The sequence below is a fragment of the Dermacentor albipictus genome, chromosome 3 (genome assembly GCF_038994185.2).
Source record: "Dermacentor albipictus isolate Rhodes 1998 colony chromosome 3, USDA_Dalb.pri_finalv2, whole genome shotgun sequence".
Classification (NCBI taxonomy): Eukaryota; Metazoa; Arthropoda; class Arachnida; order Ixodida; family Ixodidae; genus Dermacentor; species Dermacentor albipictus.
This window is the reverse complement of record NC_091823.1, coordinates 107,840,841-107,861,200: the sequence shown is the minus strand read 5'-3', so window position 1 is coordinate 107,861,200 and position 20,360 is coordinate 107,840,841. Positions and strand designations below refer to the sequence as shown.

General features: G+C 44.1%; 2 protein-coding genes across 3 annotated transcripts in view; both read right to left on the bottom strand.

The window, feature by feature from the left end:
* Positions 1 to 1,338: 1,338 nt before the first annotated feature.
* LOC135904901 (alpha-tocopherol transfer protein-like) lies at positions 1,339 to 13,613 on the bottom strand. 2 transcript variants are annotated; one of them, XM_065435899.2, is made up of 6 exons: positions 13,473 to 13,613; positions 10,589 to 10,718; positions 7,788 to 8,039; positions 4,053 to 4,246; positions 2,537 to 2,647; positions 1,339 to 1,894 (listed from the first exon to the last, which is right to left on the bottom strand). In XM_065435899.2, the coding sequence occupies exons 1-6, from the start codon at positions 13,473 to 13,475 to the stop codon at positions 1,721 to 1,723; spliced, it is 864 nt and encodes a 287-aa protein (XP_065291971.1). In that variant the 5' UTR covers positions 13,476 to 13,613; the 3' UTR covers positions 1,339 to 1,720. The 2 variants fall into 2 exon arrangements, with proteins under 2 accessions (XP_065291971.1, XP_065291972.1); XM_065435900.2 differs by having other exon boundaries at positions 7,788 to 8,036.
* A 6,340-nt stretch (positions 13,614 to 19,953) lies between these two features.
* Positions 19,954 to 20,360, bottom strand: part of LOC135904880 (alpha-tocopherol transfer protein-like) — a 38,535-nt gene continuing 38,128 nt past the window's right edge. Inside the window, exon 6 of the mRNA XM_070535919.1 lies at positions 19,954 to 20,279. Coding sequence (XP_070392020.1) covers positions 20,103 to 20,279 — 177 coding nt within the window. The 3' untranslated portion in view covers positions 19,954 to 20,102. The remainder of the gene's footprint in view (positions 20,280 to 20,360) is intronic.

Genomic DNA, 20,360 nt, shown 5'->3' with positions numbered 1-20,360 from the left:
GACCGCCGTTCGCGTAATGAACTCGGAGCATAGAGAAAGAAGTGCTCGGAGCTTGAGGAGCAGTTGTGCCTAGCTGTGCCGGTTGAGCGAACAGATGGCTTCAGACCGATATAGCGTGATACGCCTTCTCGCAATCCTGAGCTCCCTGATGATGACAGAAGCAACCATCCGCCACCACCAGATTCGCCGGGTTCCCCTGCCGACGACAACAGTCACCAGTGTAGTATAAATACGGAAGCTGACCTTCTCTATTCGACACACGCTATTGTGGTAGTCCTCTGGCGTGACGTGACAGCCGCAAACGCGTAGGTGCTGGCGTAGATCGGATACCGACGCCCACAGTTCGCTGCAACCACTCCGCCCTCCTGTTTCGTTGCAGAGGGACACGATTTCGCAGCTTCACATGTCTCCGATCGCTAGATTTGCAGTGCACAACGCAACAAGAGTGATTCGTGGTGCTCTCGAAAGGAAACCTCGAGACCAAAGCTGACTAGCAGCTCTTGTAAACACGGAGCACGCTGCAACGCTAGCAGACGACACTTGTTGCCTGCCGGACGTGTTTTAGTGCGGTGATTAATTGTCGGTGTGTATACTCCATCTGTTACTTTAATTTTTTAGAGAAACAAATGAACCAATATTGCAATCATTACGAGCAACATTTGTTTGTTCACCATGAAGTTGGCTAAAGTTGGATATATTACCGATGACGCAACGTTGGTAGCCGATGGTGAATTAGGGAAATCGCACCGGTGCACCCTGGGGCGCCGCGGTGCGCTCCGGTGCGATTTGCCGAATTCGCCATAAGCGGGTAGCTCACCCGACTGACGTCACGCGCCCCGCTACGTAGCAGGGGACGGAGCGGCTGAAAACTCAGAACAGCGGCGCCCCTGCGATTGGTCGCAATGTGCGTTTATAAAGCCTTATAATAAATTACACTCTTTACGTGAAGCGCTTAAATGTGTCACTTAATGACCAATAGGACCAACCCTAACGACTCAGTAAGTTTGTACAAAATCGTCAGCATTGTCTCAGCGTCATTTTAAACGCTTTACTAAATCATTTCTTCACATAGATTCCAGCGTATTCTTTGGTCAGCATATTTTCTCTATCTCTGCATCAAGCACGAGGTAAGTGCAAGTGCCGTTAGATTTTTTTTATGAGTCTCCTACCTTCTTTTCTTTTTGAGATCTCCTGCCACCCTTCTGTATCGATGGACGATAAATATTTTATATAATATAGTGCTCTCTAGTGTATGGCATGTGTCTGCAATGTCACAGACTTAGTGACCTATCATTGCGAAGTTTATACATGTATGTAGCCAACTGAGAAGAAAAGGAGGACGAAAAGGCCTACTCTTTTACTGCAATCAATCAATCAATCAATCAATCAATAAATCAATAAATCAATCAATCAATCAATCAATCAATCAATCAATCAATCACAGATTGAAACAAACAGAAGATAGTTATATACAAATAATTCTAGGTCGATCACGTGAGCAGGAAACCAAAGAGTTCAGCTTTGCACCCTGACTAGGATCAGAATACGGTATCTGTATAGCTGGGTTTCCCATCGGTAAGTGGCAGTGTCGTGTGCTCCGAGGAGATGAAGTTGGCAGCTTGAATTCGGATGAATTCAAGCTGCCAAGCTTGAATTCGTTCGTTAAGATGAATTCAAGCTGCTTGAATTGCTTAAGATGAATTCAAGCTGCTTGAATTCGTTAAGTTTGGTAACCAAACTGGCGTATCATGTCAAAGTAGCTCGCTTTCTTATTGAAGAAGCTCTCTTGTCTGTCGCAGTCGAAGTCGTTCATTGTCCCGCCGAAATCCTCCGGTAGCAATTCAGAAGGGACGACTCCACAGAGTTCCGACAAGTCAGTCCCAATGAAGTGCAGCTGAAATAGAGAGACAAATAGCAAAGGTGATTAAAAAAAAAGATGTCGTTTGAGCTTCTTAATGATGTGACTATTTTGAAAGCTCGCGCGGCTTTACACAATCTGATTTAGTGTTGCATGGAGTTCAAGTTATTAATGTGTGGAACTCTGCAGTTTTCCCGCACAAACGTTTTCAAGATGTATAGGTATCGAGTGAGCTAATTCCAACATCTCTCTATATGACAGACAGCTGTTAAGTGTAGGGTGCAAACATGTAATGTGTTTCAACGTTCCTAGCGCAACTGTGCTGATAGCATTGATAATAGCCGTCACAGCTACAGCTTCTTCTACAGCGAGATATATATATATATATATCGACACCTGCTCGTTTATGCTTTTTGTTACAACATTTGTAAGCGGTCGGCGGCTCCCATTCTACGTGCTTGATATCAAAACCACTACCTCGAGCGTCCGATTTTTCTAATGCGCAGTAGCCCTCAGTTTTTCTTTTTCTGTTTATTGCGCGAGGGGATTAGTGTTTGAGATTAAAGTACGTGGGGCCCCTGTTTAGGATACGTCTGCTTAATATTATGTAAGCTAAACATGGAAGTCCAAGGTATCGCATGCTTGTATATAATATGCAAGTCCATATTTTCACATTACCCTGCTTTTCAGTTTCGCCGATAGGAATGGTTTCGCAATGGTATAGACGACTTGAAACACAGCTGGCGTGTTTACAAAGTAGATGCCTTTCAGCCGTACCGGAAGGGAGTCCTGGAAAAGAGAGTTGACTAGTGTGAATTATGAGCAACGTAATTGCCACCAGAATTAAGCGTCCACGCGATCGTCAAGACGACGGAAAGAACTACCGTAATTAAGAAAGTATATTCTGCTTGCACATGGTGTGGTCGGTATTAAGTTTACAATACTGTAGTATTTATACCATACTGTAGTATGTATACCGTATAGTAGTATACAGTAGTAGTATGTAGTATGTAACATTTTATGACCAGTAGCAAGTTTGTGCGATAACAAGCACACTTCTTGGTAAAATTGACGGTTTCTTTCTGGTCAGCAACTGCTGTGGGTACCTTCGTTCCGGGGAAATCCAGTGACCCAATCCGTGGCTTCAGAGCGCTAATGAAAACCTGAGCGTGCTACAGTTTTTGTTTCTAATTTACACTCCATGTTACTGTAACCACTGAGTTATCCGAAAAAATTATGCGGAGTACTTGAATGTTTCTGCGGTTTCCGCTTTCCAAAATATTTTGTTGGTGAGTGCTGTTACGATTGGCGTTTAGCATTGTTATATCCGGCATCCCTTCTATACGATTAATGCTTGATAGCAGGATAGCTTCGGATTGTAATGCGAATATACCAGAAAACACATTTCTGCTACGCGGAAATCCAACGACAAAGCCCTTTTACAGCATCCGTTTCAGGTCTTTCTGAACGGCCGATGCCACTCGGTGGAGGTACGGTTTTTGGACAGTGTTGGGCCATAATGTCGACTGCTGACGCGGCATACGCTGTGCGACAGATGCAACGGGCAGAGCAGCCACGCATCAAGGACAGATACATTGTGCGCACACGTAAGTCACGCGCACGCACGTGTATGGAAGTGCAGCATACATTCTTATTCTCCCAAGACCTCCGCCAAGCGCAGGTGCGTTATCGAATTGATTAAATTTCTCAAGGTAAATTGAACCGGAAAATTCGTAAAGTACGACTTACGCACAAGCTGCAGACAAGATAGGTTCGAATTGCAATTCGAATATACGAGAATAACGGCATCGTCACGTGACGATAACACCTGATGACGTAATCTGATGACGTCATCACGTCAAACGTCACGTCACGCACTGACGTCTTTGTCAAGTGATGACGTGATGTGATGCCTCTCGGAGAAGCAGCACGCCGTGCGCTTCCCGCCTCTTTGCACTGTCTCCGGGGTCGGCCCACATTTTTGTGGGAGCATTACTCACGCGGACACGAACGAGCCCCACGAACTAGAAGGTAACAGCTTCGTTGTAAAAAAGCGACACCTACGGACAATCCCGCTACGAACGCCCGCAAACTGTACTTTGTCAGAAAAGATAAAAAAAAAACCACTTTTATTTGCAGAGCAAAATGCAGAGAGGTCGTTGTCACCGCAACATAAACCAGCAGCTACACTTGCCTGCGCTATTGAAATAAGCCTTCCGACGAACCACGGCGTTAGCTGCATCAGGTGTTCAGCGCCGAAGCCCTTGAGATCTATCATGGCCACGAATCCCCGTATCTGTGTCTCTTCTTCGAGAAGGTGGCATTCCATGGCCCACAGACCGCACCGAAGTAGCTCAGCAATGGAACAAATGCCCGAGCTCCAAGCACCTGCAAACAATTATTGGAGAAGCACCTGATTTATGCACCTGTACACGTATAGGAGGACACCCCCATTGTTGAGCAATAGAATGTGCTGAGTATTCTGTCAGCGCGCGGTTCAAGCAAACGAGTTCGCCACAAGAAATGCGTCGACACCCTCACGAGAAGAGTTTACGGCACTCAGAGATGTCTTTTTCGAGAACAAGAACAATTTATCGCAATCAAGTATGCTTTCTTCAGGAAAGTCTTAACTCACCGAACTCGACGAATAATTCAAATGTATTAAAATAGATCTATAGGCCCCATATATTTTATATCCAATAATACCCTATACGCACGCCGACATGTTGGTTATTATACAGTGTCCCATATGTTTGATCTTTAATTATTAAACATTGGGGTTATGGGCATGTGGTTTTTTTCGATAGGGTTCGTTTTCCCAGGGCATCTGGAAAACATAGGTGTAACGTTTCTGAGCGCTTTAATGCTAAAGTTCTTGATTGCCCGTCCGCGTGCGTGCATGCTTTCACTGCATCTTTGATTCTTCTCTCTCTCTGTGATATGACTATTCCCCTGTTCCTCTGTTCTCCTCTCCCAGCGTGGGGCAGCCAACCAGACAGTTCTGTGGTTAACGTTCCAGCCTTCTGTCTTTCTTTTTTCTCCTCTAGTCGCACTGACAACTTCACTGTAACTATATGATTAGTTAGTTTTACAGTTAGTTATAATTAGTTATAATATAGTTTGTCTATGTGTGCTCACGGTCTCGCTGAAAAAGAAAAAGGCAATGTGTAATACGGCTTGGATTTCGACCTCTCATTAGTGCTGTCTTTCTCTCTCTTTTGTGCTTGCCCACTGAAAGATAACTTCGAAATTACCGATCGCTTCGTCTATGGCTAATGTTTCCGGTATTTCCGAACTGCATATAGCAATCACTGTTGCCGCTCGTCCTTGTATTCATTTATGCTGCCCACTTGGTGCAAGAACACGTACGCACGGAGAATTGTTCGGGCGTCTTTTCGAAGGCCGTGGCTTACTTCTTGGTAGCAAAACTGGGCACGAGACGTGTTATGCACAATGCACACATCTTGAATTTGTGCACAAGAAACGAAACTCCCTGGAAGGAAATATGCGTAAGGTTTCGTCGCACACGCACGCACGCGTGCGCGCGCACACACACACGACTGTGAAGTGAGTGTTAGTGAACGAGTCAAGTAGATGAAAGCCAGAAGTCACGCTGATTCTGGGATCGAAGCTAAAATCTGATTCTGAAACCTGAGCAAAGTAGTAAGCCCCATTCCTGGGAACTATATTTATGGAGTGGATCTATGCATCGCAGCAGGCAGATAAAGCTGCATCAGATACCACTGCATTGCACTGCTACTATAGCTTGTTTTAAAGATGCCTCTTCGGACCATCACTACGTTAGAAGCACCAACGAACAATAGCATAATTGCATGCAGCGTCGTCCATCGACAGCGACAATCACCGTCATAAAATTGAAGAGGCCGCGTCTGGGTAATGTCTTCACGGGTGCACGAGCAAAGTAGTTAAGGTTACGGGAACGCTGCACCTACAGAAATCTTAGGAGCTAACTTTCAGAGCAGCTATTCAACGGATACGTGCCTGAATTGTTTGTCTATTTTTCAGACTTTAAGGCAATAGCACCAGTGTGGAAAGCTATGCGTTACAACTAATTCGCTCCCTTCTAAATGTTATAGGTTATGACTTGCGTCTCGAAGGTAACACCGATATTTTTAAAACGTTGTCGACGCTGGGCTTTAGTGCTGTTTTACTGTATACAACAGCCCTGTGACATTTCTGGGAGAATTGTTTTAAAGTGCCTTATATAGAGGCTCCGCGCTGCCTCATACTAAAATGGAGCTATCAAATACCGCGATGTGCACCAAAATACCTTAAAAGAATGAACGAATACTATGTTTAGGCGTTGTTTAATCATTTATCCCGTTATGTGCTGCAGTCCACAACAATATGTAAGCTCAGGAGAGCGCTAGAACCTGCGCATTTGAACAGCTACAGCACATAAAGAATTACATCGTGCTTATTTTCTTTTTATTACGCCTACAGAGTGGCCTTGGTATACAATCTGACCACAAAGTTTGTTTCTGCAAATGTTGTTTATGTTATTTATTTATCTATGGTTGCTTTTTTTCCTCCCGTTTTTTTTTTTCGTGTTTCGTGTATGGTGCATTTTCTGTTTTCAAACTTAGTGCGTTGTCTATAATGATCATGCATTTTATTTTATTATACCATGAAAACCAACACTATGGTAGGTGAAAATTGCACGAGCCAAATGTACTTTGCAAGACATGTATAGTAGATATATGAACATGTGTGTATAACTGCACGTGTATGTAAATGTGTATATCATGTGGGTATCGCTGCAAATATGTGGACTTATCGGCTTTTGCTTTTTTATATGGTTCACTAATGCTACTTTTCTTCTAACAAGTTTGTATGCTGCCTGTCAGGCTCTGCCAGTCAAGCCCAATGTAGCTTCGACAGGCCGGATGAATGTATTGTGTTTTCTAGAAATAATAAAAAGAACTATTATCATTATTATTATTATTATTATTATTATTATTATTTTATTATTAGACTTCAAACAACCTGGGCCATTTCTACCCTTATAGAAGAGCATATGCCTTCCAGTTCTTCAGTACGCCTCCTTGGTTTGGGGCGGCACCTTTAGGTCAAATTGTGAACTTCTCGAACATGTGCAAAAAAAGTTCACATCTATATTTAAATATCCATTCTGTCAAGAGGTCCCATCTCCACAGAGCTAATACAGACACTCGCATTACGTACCCTCACCTGTAGGCGTAATAAATCGGATGTTGTTTTTCTTCGCAAATTAATACATGGAAAAATATGCTGCTCGCACTTGCTTCCTAATGTGCGCTTTTACATTCCGCAGTAAATCACAAGGAAACAGCGTGCCTTTGAGCACTCAGGTTTTTGTGACCCTCTATCCAGAGTGCAGGAGACGTATAACGCCCATTCAGAGTGCCTGGATGCCTTCATGCCTAATTTTAATATTTTCCTGAAAGAAGTTGCAGAGGAATTTCCATAACTGAACAAAAACTCTCATTTCTGTTGTGTGTTCTCTCATTCTGTAATCCTTTTTCCTGTTTCTCCACTATTGCTTTGTATTGCCTTCGTGAACACATTTCAAGCTCTGGTAAAATCCATATTCGCGAAATTACTAGCTTTTTTTATGTGTGCACACGTGTGTATCTGTGTATGTGCGTGTGTGAGCTTGCACAGTACTTCCTGTGCATTTTTTGCTGAGTGCGCCAGCACCAAGACCCTCGAGGTTGTTCCTAGGCACGTTAACAAACACCTTTCATTGACTGACATTGATTGATTGGTTAACAGGACGTGCGTCTGGTTAACCTTCCTACCTTTCCTGTCTTCTATTTCTCTCTCTCTCTCACTTGATTGATTGATTGATTATTATTATTATTGTTGTTGTTATTGATATGACCAATTAGAAAGAAGAGAACGAATTAGGACATCCTAGAACACTTACCGTATTTAGTAACGGACGTCACTCTCCCCTGCGGGTCTCTTTCATTCGCATACATTATTAGCTTGTGGTCGCGGAAGACTGTCCGGTACAAGGAGCTGGACGTCGTGAGCTCCTCAAAATACTCGGACATGTTTTTGCGTGCGCGGAAGTACCTCCTGATGGTTTCCGCAGCGTTCTGCACTTTGTATTTCCGAGTACGCAGAAACACGAGGAGGAAATTGTCCTCTGGGGGAACTCGAAGCTTGTCATCTTCTGAAAAAGACGCAGTACACACTCTTCTCTTATCAAGCACGGAAGCAGATTATGAATATTGCTTGACTGACTTATGAAAACGCACAAGTTCCAGGAAAATGGGAAGAATACCGCACCTATATATATGTCCCTTGTAAATCTATAGAGTGCCCGTTTTTAATTACTCTGTCAGGCAGACCTTACTTCCACGAGCAGAACGTAATAATTAACAGTTCACTAATTAAACGTTCTTAGTAAATAATGTACAGCGCACACTACAACCTACGAGTTGCAGCTAGTGAGTTTGCAAGGCATGTCGACTTTGAATGAATCCTGAGGATGGAGCTGGTTTCTTTGATGCCGTGCACACAGGAGCGGACGGCGTTTTTATACACATATTGAGCAGCAAGCTTCAGAGCCCCTTCAAGGTGCTCGGTCGCCGCACCGCAAGCTCGACCACCACTTCTCTCGCTGCTGAAAAAAACCATAGTACGCGTTCAATACATCCTTCTGCCTTCTCCGCCTTGGTTCCGAGTCGACCCTTCCCAGTGGCGTAATAAAGACAATCGACCATTTTGTTTAAGGTATCCTTTTTACTGGTCACGTGGCACGCTTTTGTGAACATTCTTTGCTACGTTCGTCACAGCCCTTCGGCTCACCTTGTGACCCACCACCGACATCTCATTCTTTGTCACTGTGCGCCTGGAAATGTTGCGGGCGAGAAAGACCGTGCACTCGTTGGGGAAGTAGTTACTCCGCTTCTGACTGAATGCCGAATTGTTCACCGTGCCACCACAACATAGCAACCACAGACTAATTGTCTTACAGAGCGCTTGAACCGCACTCTCGATGACATGCTCTTAAGTTACGTCATGCTCTTTAGATACGTCACCTCTGACCAATGCAATTGGGTTCCATTGGTCCCTTTCATGACGTATGCTTACAATATGATACCACATCCAACTGGCTTCTCTCCTCACTTCTTTCTGTACGGCCGCGAACCATGTACTAGATGCGACACCATTGTTCAATTTCGACCTTGTGACTCTGTGTGTACGCCGCCGCCTGTGGCCGCTCGACACGCCAAAGAATGCCGTAAACTTGGCTGTTCCTTTTTGAGCGACGGCCAACACCAGCAGAAATAGCCTCGGGATAGTTAACGTACTTCGTCCAACTTTTCCGCTGGCTCTAGTTTGGCTTTCGGACGCTGACACTTCATCCGACATCTCATCTTCTAAGCTTGTCACAATATATCATGGATCAGACCGTGTTCTGCGACAAACTTGTCCTGTTAAATATATCGTTGAGCCAGCCACATTTTCTACAGCTTTAGTCACCATGGCCGCGAAACTGTGGACGACGAAAGTTTGGAAGTCCATTACGATCCGTTTGTTGTATCCTGTCCTGGCCATTCTAGAAGAAAGAAAGATAAGCGCTTCAGCGCAGTCGCCAAAGCCTAGCGACAGTTGGCGGAACCCCATCTTGGGCACCAGCTTCCTTCAAGCCTGAGACATCGTTTACGCGCTGCAATAAACACCATTACGTAGGACAAAATTTTGCTGCCCCTCTATGAAAAAAGTATACTGTGAGCTATAACGAAGACACTAAGGATCTCCGCGTGTAGGGACGTTAGAGGTTGCCACATGCATAAAAGAGAGTTCGCTGATCCCGCAAGAAAGGCGATTGTATCCGACATTCGAGTGCATTTTCTCCCTGCGAGGTGAAGTGCAAACCGACAGCTGGAGCACCTATTACATCTCGGTCACAGCTCATAGCAGTTTTAAAACAAGCCTTAGCACCTTATAATAAAATTGATGTGTACTGCACAGCCATATTGAAATAACGAGTAGAAAAAACCGCAGTTGCAAAGACGTGTTCGATCCTGTGACGTCCCGATAATCTGTCAAGAGAGATAAAGAGGTAACGCCTCTGAGGAAAGGCAGGGACGTGTGTATGAAAGAAAAATACGTCAGCCTGCTGCTCTGAAAAGGGGAAAGAGAATGAGTGAATCACAGCACAGGACATCTCAATCGCAAGGTCCAACCGTTGTTCTTGAATGCCTTCCAGAAAATGATTTACTTGCTCCAAACGATACGTAAAAGCCGTTCGTTTCTACTGGTAGACCTCATTGTTTTACCTAGAGCGAACTGCAGCATAGCTCGACCTAACAACGTCATGGCTCCCCAGACTGCTTTGGAGCTGAAAGCATTGGCTTTCTTGAGCCAGCTTTAGTGTAACGCTTCTATTATGTAGACAGGCTCGCGAGCCTGCCTTGCCAACGCCCCCTACCCCTTAAATCATGTAACTCATTGACATATAAAATATATCCGCAAAATTATCTAACAATTTTCCTTCGCCTGACGACTCTTGTTACGCAGGTATTTTGAGAACCGTCGCTCGCGGCTGGTATATAATACCAGATACGTTAAGGAATCTGCGCATGCAACATTGCACGTGCTAGCCGTCAGCTGCAATTACGTTGCACTGCATGTCGAAACGTGGTGGTGTAAGCGAAAGAATAAAAATAAACTTGGAGCTCGTTTTCTTCCCATGCGCGAAGCGTGCTATACCTTCAAGAAGCTTGCGTAACTGGGTCAGCGAGTTTTTCTTTACTTCCGGCGTTTCTCCTAATTCAAGCCTCGCCAAGGTTTCAAGGTCTCCCTTCGGGCCACTGACGTCGCCGCCGTTGAGTGTTGATGACTGCAACCGAAAACGGAAAAAAAATGAAGAAACAGTAACTATCCTTTTTCGCGTTAAACGTAACTCCTTACCTGCTCAAGAAAGATGGTCCTACACGCAAAAGGAATGCATGGTGCAATTAAGCTATGGCAACACATTCGTACAGGTTACTATACAATGAACTGTCTCTGCTTATGCATTTCGTGTTCCTATCAGCCATGTTCATATGTCCTTAGTGGGAAGCTTTAGCTCAAGGGAAGTAAACCTCGATTGCCCTATTAGAATACGTGCGAAACTAAGAAATGCTCTCGTTAGATAACTGCTGAACCACGTTGAACAAGATTTGCTGCATTTCTAAAAGCTAAATTCCACCAGATAGAGAACTCTTGGATTAAATAAGTTCTATCATTGCGCAGTCAGTGCTGGTGTTGATATTATATTTTGACAGGCAACGACATTGCGAAAGAATGTACACAAAAGCAAGTGATCGTGGTGCTCTTGTCTCGCTCAACATTACTCGTATGCAACACACGCATACGGCCATGGTGAAAGCAGCACCACAGAATCCCAGTTTAGATTACACAAATAAAGCGTTGCTGAAGACGTTAATCTTTATTGGTAAAGGTGAAAATAATACATTTACAAAAATGTATATCTGTAAGTTTCCTCTCTGTAGCTGCTCCTACAAATTTGTTATGTGTCACAGGCGAATAAGAAGACTGTATAGTGAAAATGAAATAAAGAAGAACAGAAAAACGACCAGCTATACCGAATTAGAAGAGCTATGCGGTAGATCTCATGAGTAACCTCGCGTTCGCTTAGTCCCCATTGCGTATTACAGTACTTAGCGCAATAAAAATGAAAAACGGTACACCGAAGAGCAGAGTTAAGATGGGAAAATGGTTTGTCATTCTTAATATAAAGTCTAAATTTCTGTAGGATAAATTAACATTGGTTGCCACGTGTCTCTGGAAAGTTACAGTAAAACTTCACTTGGGCCTAGTTGGTACATAATTCTGAACTTAACGTTACAGCGCAAACACCTAAGACGAACCACAAAAGGAAGACACGACACACACTTTTGTGGTTCGCCTTAGGTGTTTGCGCTGTAACTTTAAGTTCTGGAAAGGTAATCGTGAGTCAATCAGCATTCCCAAGTCACACGCGCAATTTCATTTTTTAAAAAGGATTTCAACAGTGTAAGCATACTGTATAGTGATCATGAAATGAAGTTTATTAAAAAAAACTAGAGCCGGCGATATTGTGCATGTCGCTCTTAGGTGTGTGGCTCCCTTTGTCCGGGATGCCATAGCCCTCAGCTGTCCGCCTTGCTCGGTCGACCAGTTTTTTTTTACGATTTTTTTTTTTACTAAAGAGAATACCGGGTGCCATAGATGAATTATTTTGCAAGGCGTTCGAAGCACACCACTTCGTAACATAACTCACATATTCCTGTAACAAGTCGCAATAAAGCACTAGTCGTATTCCCGATAAAGTTTGTTATTGTGAGCGAGCAAAAAAAAAAAGAGAGTCTAGAATGACGCAAACATTCTTCGGGGTTGTTAACAAAAATATTAAACAAATAATCTGCATAAAATGGAACCTTGCAGAATAAGAGACGTTGAATCATGAGGAAAAGTATACTTAGCACCAAGGCGAACCTAATTTAGACGTATGGCGCATTATAGCCTGGCTTGTGCGCCATAAAAATCCCAAATCATCATAATTTACCCGCGAGGGAAGTAGTCAACAATCAGCCTGCATTAGCTAGAAATGACACTTGAAGACTAGAGCTGACGAATAATATGGGCACCTGCTACGACGTTACACCTTTTGGAAATATCAAAGTATAATGGGTCTGATTTAACATGCTTAGCCACAACGCCTCCCTCAGCTTGGAGTAAGCATACAATATTCACTTCGACGGAGCGACCCACGTCGAAAGGAGTAATATTCTGCGGAAAGAAAGAACGGGAGCTGTCCTAACATCGGTACGTCAGAATATTGAGGGAAAGGGAAAGGTGAGGAGGTGAGCGCGGGGCGATAGTTTTTGATGTGGGTCATGCTGCCCCATTTACGAACTGGCACGAATGTTGCGTTTTTGCAACAATAAGGAAATACAGGCGCGCACTACGAAAGATTGAACATGGTAGGAAAAAGAAAACTGAGTATTGCTTAACAAGCGCTGATAACAAAACTTTGTATTCGATTTGCATTAGCTTTCAAATTTTATGGGGCTATCACAACGGCGTGTTCAGAGAAAAAGAAATGAAACGCGAAAGTAATGATTGAAACAGTAAAACCATTCATACGAGCTACCTGCAATGTACTTACATTGTACTAGAATGCATATCTCTAATGTGTACTCATAAAATCGCGGACGGGTTACAGATACCAGAAGCCGTATAGGTTCAGAACATCAGATAAGGACCTCTTCTGCTCCGCAGGCAGCTGCTGAAGAGAATCGCGGCGAAGCTTCCTTTTGGAGCACAGTTACTGTATGCACTTCGTAGTCGTACGTAAATATCGAAATGCAACCTCCTTGCGGCGATTGTACATGCACTTTCTTTATCAACAGCGAAATCGAAAAGATAAAAGCGTGATGAGGTGGTCTTTTTAGTGCAAGAAAAAATGAAAGAAAAAAATAGTTCGTGCAAGAAAAAAATAGTTGCCAGAGCAGGTTTATTATCAATTCCGTGACATATTTATCTTCTCACGTGATTGCATACTGCGCAGCGCTAAGAAACTAGAAACGGAAAGCGACTGGGTACCTACCATCCTGGACCTTGTCCCACCGTGGGTCAGCCAGAAGTGGGTACCGCAGCTCCGGGACACACGGAAAGCTCAACTCCAAAAACTTCCTGTCATGACGGAGGCACTCGATTTGTTCGTTCCAGTAAACACCACGTGATACAGTTGTGGGATCACTCGGTACTAAACTTTGTCCATCGTGTAGCGGGCCCGCCTGAAGCCTCTCGTCTCGTAAATTGCATATCAGTCCCGTCGCAGACGCCAATAGCTTAGCCGGCTCGTTAGAGTCCCTGTCGCACCGCCCCGTATGTGCAAAGCCGCTGCAAGGGGCGGAGAGTCACTGCGCTTCAAAGGCAAGCGAGCAGCGCGCGGCACACCGAGGGTATCGGCTGAGCGCTATCGCGGGCGGCGAGTGGGAAAGCGTCGCAGCAGCTTCAGGCTCAGTGCTTTGCCTATGGCGGTGAAGGCCATGCGACAGAGAGAGAGAGAGAGAGAGAGAGAGAGAGAGCAACAAACTTTTATTTTTACTCCAACGTCCGGCGCTCGCACGATGCGAGGTCAAGCAACTCAGCCCGTTTCATGCGTTTTTATTGCCTTTTTATCCGCTACGCGACGCTGCAGCTACGCGCCGCGTTAGGTCCCACGTGCCATTCGTGCCGCTCGCCCAACGTTTCTGACAGCGACGGTCGGCTGGTGAGTCGGCGCCGTTATGCGCGAACCAGCTTACTTTCTCCTCCGGCACCCGCCGTGGTTGCTCAGTGGCTATGGTGTTGGGCTGCTGAACACCAGGTCGCGGGATCGAATCCGGGCCACGGCAGCCGCATTTCGATGGGGGCGAAATGCGAAAACACCCGTGTACTTAGATATTAGGTGCACGTTAAAGAACCCCGGCTGATCGAAATTTCTGGAGCCCTCCACTACGGCGTGCCTCATAATCAGAAAGTGGTTTTGGCACGTAAAACCCCGTAATTAATTAAACTATTCTGCCCCCGGCTCTTGCAATGAGTTCAACAGGAGCGTAGTTTTCAAAAAGCTTTTCCAAGTCAAATGACTAATGGTACACCGTAAGGCTGCCGGTGTGCTGCAGTCTTGAGTTATAGAGCTTGTAGCATGTATTTGTATGTATTTAATGAACGCTTGAATCACAGAGTATTTCGATGGAGACTGGTTCCTGTTGGTAAAAACAGGGTAACAGACAGAAGTATAATATTAAGAAATTATAGCAATAATCGCGGATAATGTAATTACCGAGTTGTATGTAATCATCTTTGTAATTACTAATGTAGCACAATATGTGCCAGAACTGAAACTGATCAGTACTCGATGCGTATTAACCAACTAGCATGAGTGCCGACAATATTGTCGCCTAACTTGCGTTCACATGAATCGGCGTACTGCTTTAAAGCATACATCGAAATAAACATTATTATTATTATTATTATTATTATTATCCCGTAGTTGTGATAATTGCTGATCAAGATGATGTAAAACAACTGTGTTATTCCATCCCGCGCAATCACCTTCTTCAATTGTCGAGGATTGTATTGGTAAGCTTAGCGCTGCAAGGTTTTGACAGCAAGCAGATGTTTCAGTAAGAGAGTTTTACAATTGTATTTTCCATGTCGTCAATTTTTGTCCAGTGAAACAATAGGCCGTATCTGCACAAAACATGCGTTTACATAGGGTCATGTCTGGCTCCCGTGCTCAGCAACCTATATTTAGCGCAAGTAGATGGGCACATGTATGAACGCCTCACGGGACTAACAGTTTTATTGCGATTGCAACTATATGGACATTCCAGGCGCATTTGTGCCGTCGGCTTCGCCGTGAGGTTCCGTATAAACTCCAAGGGCGATAAGATCGTCGTCGCGCGCCGTATTCTGTATGTGCGAGTGAAAGCGTGCGAGGGTGAGCAGGCGATCGCGGCTCAATGTTGCCCGTGCAAGCGAGGGAAGCGAGGAGGAAGCGCGCCATCTTCCGTCGCGTGCAAGGCTTTGGGGAGAGGGTAGAGATGGGGGGGGGAAGGGGCGTCCTACTGGGCGACCTGGGTGGCTACGCGCGCTCGGCCCGGCTGCTGTATCTTGAGAGCCATCTGCGATGGGTACAGAATCTGCGCTGCGGTTTGTTTTCGTGGTCTAGTTGACTGACTCGCTCGCTGCTGCTGCCGCGATTCCTCACTGCAGCGTTTTGACAAGCGAGTTCCCGCGGTCATCGAGTGACATGTGTTCATGTTTGCCTGTGCGCGCGTGACACCATGCTTGTTAATTTAGTTAGCATACCTATGTTTGCAAGTTTATACCGCCAATAAAACTAATATCCTTAGTTCGTATATATATATATATATATATATATATATATATATATATATATATATATATATATATATATATATATATATATATATATATATATATATATATACATTTGTCCACTAATTTGCTATCGCAACCGATGCTTTGCCTTTCGGGCAAAACTGCGACTTTCCTCAGGGAGCTTTTAGATTTGCCAAGGATATTTAGTGTTTCTGGATTGCCCTAGTAAAGGATTCCGAGAAAAATGTATTGATACGTTTACGATTTTTCGCGAGTGTATGAGACCACTTGAGCTGACTGTTAAAATGTCTGTCGATGATGCACTTCGGTTTCTCGACGTTCAGTTCATCCCAACAGATAGTAGGACTTGCGGGGCTTACAGACCACCAGCTGTCAAAACTCTTCTGCTATTTCATTTAGCCCTTTTTAAGTTGGTGAAATGGGGCATGATTAACACATGTTTCAAAAACCTCCTTAAAATTCATGCCCGTACCTAATCAAAGCCAGTTTCCAGCGGCAGACTGCGCGGTTTAAGCAAGCTGGGTATCCTACCCATATGCTGGTGCCGGTGGAGGAAATGCTGTTCAAACTGGGACGAACTAGAAAATGGCCCCGTGAAAATGCGCGAGCTAGCGGCCGTGACTAGGGGAAAATCGCCGCGATTCCGTGTACAGCGTTGTGTTTTTAGAAGGCCCACAATTTTTAAAAATTGCCTATGGACATGATCGTACAATTCTAACCCTGAATCTAAATTACTTGATGAGACTGCCATTATTTCTGCGAGAAATCAGAACGCCTTAAAATAATTAACATAATAACGCGAATAAGCTTTTTAATTAATTAGCTTACGGCATATATTGTAATCTATGAATCACAACCACGGAGTTCGCAAGGCGTATGCGCTTGGAACGAATTCTCTGGAGTGCGCCAGTTTTGAGGTAGGAATTTTCATATTGTCCACCGAATTGCATTGGAGTTTCAGTTACTTCTTTTAAGAAAACGCTGTTTTATGCGTTTTCTTAAGTAACTGGAACACCTATGCATTTCGTCGGACACATTGAAAATTCGCATTGTTGATCAATTCATCTTACCAATGATCAACACTATTTTTGAAAAATTACTATGCTGCCTCATGAAATATTTTTGAAATACAACACTGTAAGCCCTAGCAAACACGGATTCATGCCCGGGCGGTTCATGGCATCCGCATTACTCGTCCTTAAAGAGCACTACATGACAACAAAATTTCTGTGGTAGTATATATAAGTTAAAAAAGCGTTTGACACTGTTAACCGTTCAATCCCTTTGGATAAATCGTATGGATTTAGAGAGGACACAGTACGCTTGTTCACATGCTATTTATCTGACCGTAAACAATGCGTCATGATCGATAATTTTTTTTTCTATAATTGGCCTGCAAGAAATCCACTCAAGGAGTGCCTCATGGCTCAGTTCTTGAGTCCTTATTGTTCGTGCTTTGTTAACGACCTTCATTCCGTACTGAAACATTTTACGCGTTAATGTATGCGGACGATACAGTATTAGTATTTATAGGCGACAACATAAAAGGCATACACAACAAAATAAGTGATGAACTTTAGAAGGTTCAGATGTGGTTTAATAAGATCAGTTAACTATTAGCATCAAAGAAGCGAAGTATACGCTACCTATTTTAGAAGAATGATAATAGATGCTGGGCAATTAGAGTTAAGCGTTCATGGTCAAAGTCTGCAACATACTCACACTTACAAATATTTCGGCGTGTCATTTGATTATGATACCTTAAGAAAAAGCAAACTCAGAAACTTGCGTTCATATGTAGCCTATGGTTGCCACATGTTACTTCGTGCGCGAGATTGTTTTGGTTTTAATATTCTTCGTATACTATAATATACATTTGTCTATAGTCAGTTAAGCTGCTGTATCGAGTCCTGGCGCAACACGTATTCGACCTATTTAGAACCCTCATTTCGATTACAGAAACGAGCTCTTATTACGCACTCCGAATAAACGCACCCGAGCAGATCTCTATCTCAGGCTCCCCACATTTTACTTATAAAATCAGTTTACACGCTACGTGTAGCTTGTATCATTCATCATCTACAGAAGTACAATTAGTCTCTACCGAACAGTGTACTTATAACACGCAAAAAGGAATACAAGGGCTGCCACAGTAAATAAGTAACTTACCTATATGCCGAAATACTTGCGGTGAATGGCTACTTGAATTTAGCGATTCTATACCGTATGGAATGAAATTCCCAATAAAATAAAATTAAGAATTTCGCGCGGTAATTTAAGCGTTATTTATTAGAACTATAAATATATTTCACATGTTTCACAAAAACCAAATTATAATTTTCACTTATTGTATATTTCTAATGTTTAAATTGACGGGACAAGCCTCAGCCAGGGCTGTTTTCACGGGTTGTCTAAATATTTTTAAAAATTTCTATGTGACATATATCAATATGTAACTACGTCTTGTCGTTGAATGTCATTGAATGTGTATGCCTATTTTGCTATGGGCCCTTTACTTGCCTTGTGGCTATAGGTCCAGAGACTTGTATATTCTCACTTTGTGCGCAAATAAACGCATATTAATAAAAAGTAGGTGCATTTCATTGCAGAGCTCCTCGTTCTGTGCATCCTTGAGCCAGATGAGAAGGTTCGCTGTATATAGACTGCAACGGGGCAAGTTCGATCTGCGGCATCTTATTTTTTGACGGAACGGTTAGCTGTGTGGCAGCATTATAGTTGCGAGTGGAGACATGCGCTTTTGAACATGATGATAACAAAAGTGGCATACCTACGTATTCTATTACCCGTCGTGGTTGCTCAGTGGCCATGGTGTTGGGCTTCTGAGCAGAAGGTCGTGGGATTGAATCCCGGCCGCGGCGGCCGCATTTCGATGGAGGCGAAATGCGAGAACACCCGTGTACTTAGATTTAGATGCACGTTAAAGAATCCCAGGTGGTAAAAATTTCCGGAGTGTTTCACTGCGGCGTCCCTCATAATCAGAAAGTCGTTCTGGCACGTAAAACTTCACAACTTATTTTTTTAATGTATTTTATTGCTGCTCTTCTGTTGGAGTTAGAAAAAAAAGTCCCAGTTTCGCACAAATGGCGAAGCATCGATGGCATAGTAAATTAGTGGACAGCTATACGAAATAACAATAATAGTTTTATCGGCCGTATAAACTTGGAAATATTCACTCACTAACTGAATGAAAAAGCATGGTGTCAGTGCGCACAAGCAAACACGAACACATCATACTAATGAGCGCGGACAGCCGTTGTCAAAACGCTGGTGTGAGCAAACGCGGCAGCAGCAGTGAGCGAAATGACCGTGCGGTCTATCACTTCAACCCAAGAGCGCCAAGAAACAGCGCGCTCAAAGGGCTGAGCCTTCTGCAGATCCTTTCAATATACGGCGCGTGCAACCGTGCGCGGCCGTGCAAGCTAAGCACTGGGAACTAAGCACCCCCCGGAGACAGTTCAGCATAATGCTTGGCGGGCTAGTTGGTGCGGATCCATGAATGCTTTGTTTAGCGCAATACAACGGACACAATAAAGGCGAGAGAAAATGATGTCAGTTGAGAGTAGCGCCTTGTCCTGCCGCCTTTCTTGAGTCCGTTGTATTGCGCTAAACAAAGTATTTATGCAACCCCCGGAGCCTTGCGTATTACGGAAGACGGCGCGCTTACCCTCTCCGCGCTTCCACTGTATCGTGCGGGAGATTGAGCCGCGATCGCCGGCTCACTCTCGCACACTTTCGCTCGCGCATACAGCATACGGCGCGCGGCGACGATTTTATCGCCCTTGGACTTTATACGGAACCTCACGGCGATGGCGACGGCAGAAATGCACTTAAAGTGTGCATCTAACTGCTATCACAATATAACGGAATAGTTTGTAGAATGCGGATATTTACATCTCAACGACATGGAACAAGAAGTGGATGCTTGAGTTGGTTCACAATTTGGACCAGCTAAAGTGTTCAAGCGTGCAGAGGCACAAAATGGCGAGACTCCTTCAACACATCCGCGCATCACGTACTCGCGTGGTGGCGAACAATGGCTGCACGAAGAAATTACAAATAAGCGACCAACTTATGCGGCACGTGGCGTGATTGAGTTTTGCACGTATTGCTCCACACGTGTGCACATAATGACAATTGTATAGAGCAATTTATTTAGATGTAGTACCTGAGTAAAAGTGCAAGCAGACTGACACATTTACATATCCACGACGTCTTGTGAGCTGCAAATGATTGCGTTTAAATTGGCACGGCATTGGCACTTGAAAACCAGTGTTTGGTCGTCGTGGTGTAAACGTTCCGTTCACTTCCTTTGATAGCCACATTGCAGCATCTTTTCGAAGTAGCCCTCCTTGCTATGGAAGAACTTCTCTTGTTTCTGGAAGTCGAAGTCTTCCTGTGTCCCTCCGAATTCCTTCGGCATTAGCTCAGGCGGGACAACGCCGCGAAGTTCCGAAATGCCACCCGCAAGGTACTGCAACTGGAAAGGAAACAGTAAACTGGTTATTCATCGTCGTCGTTATCAACCTAATTTCCGTCAACTGCAGGACGAAAGCCCATC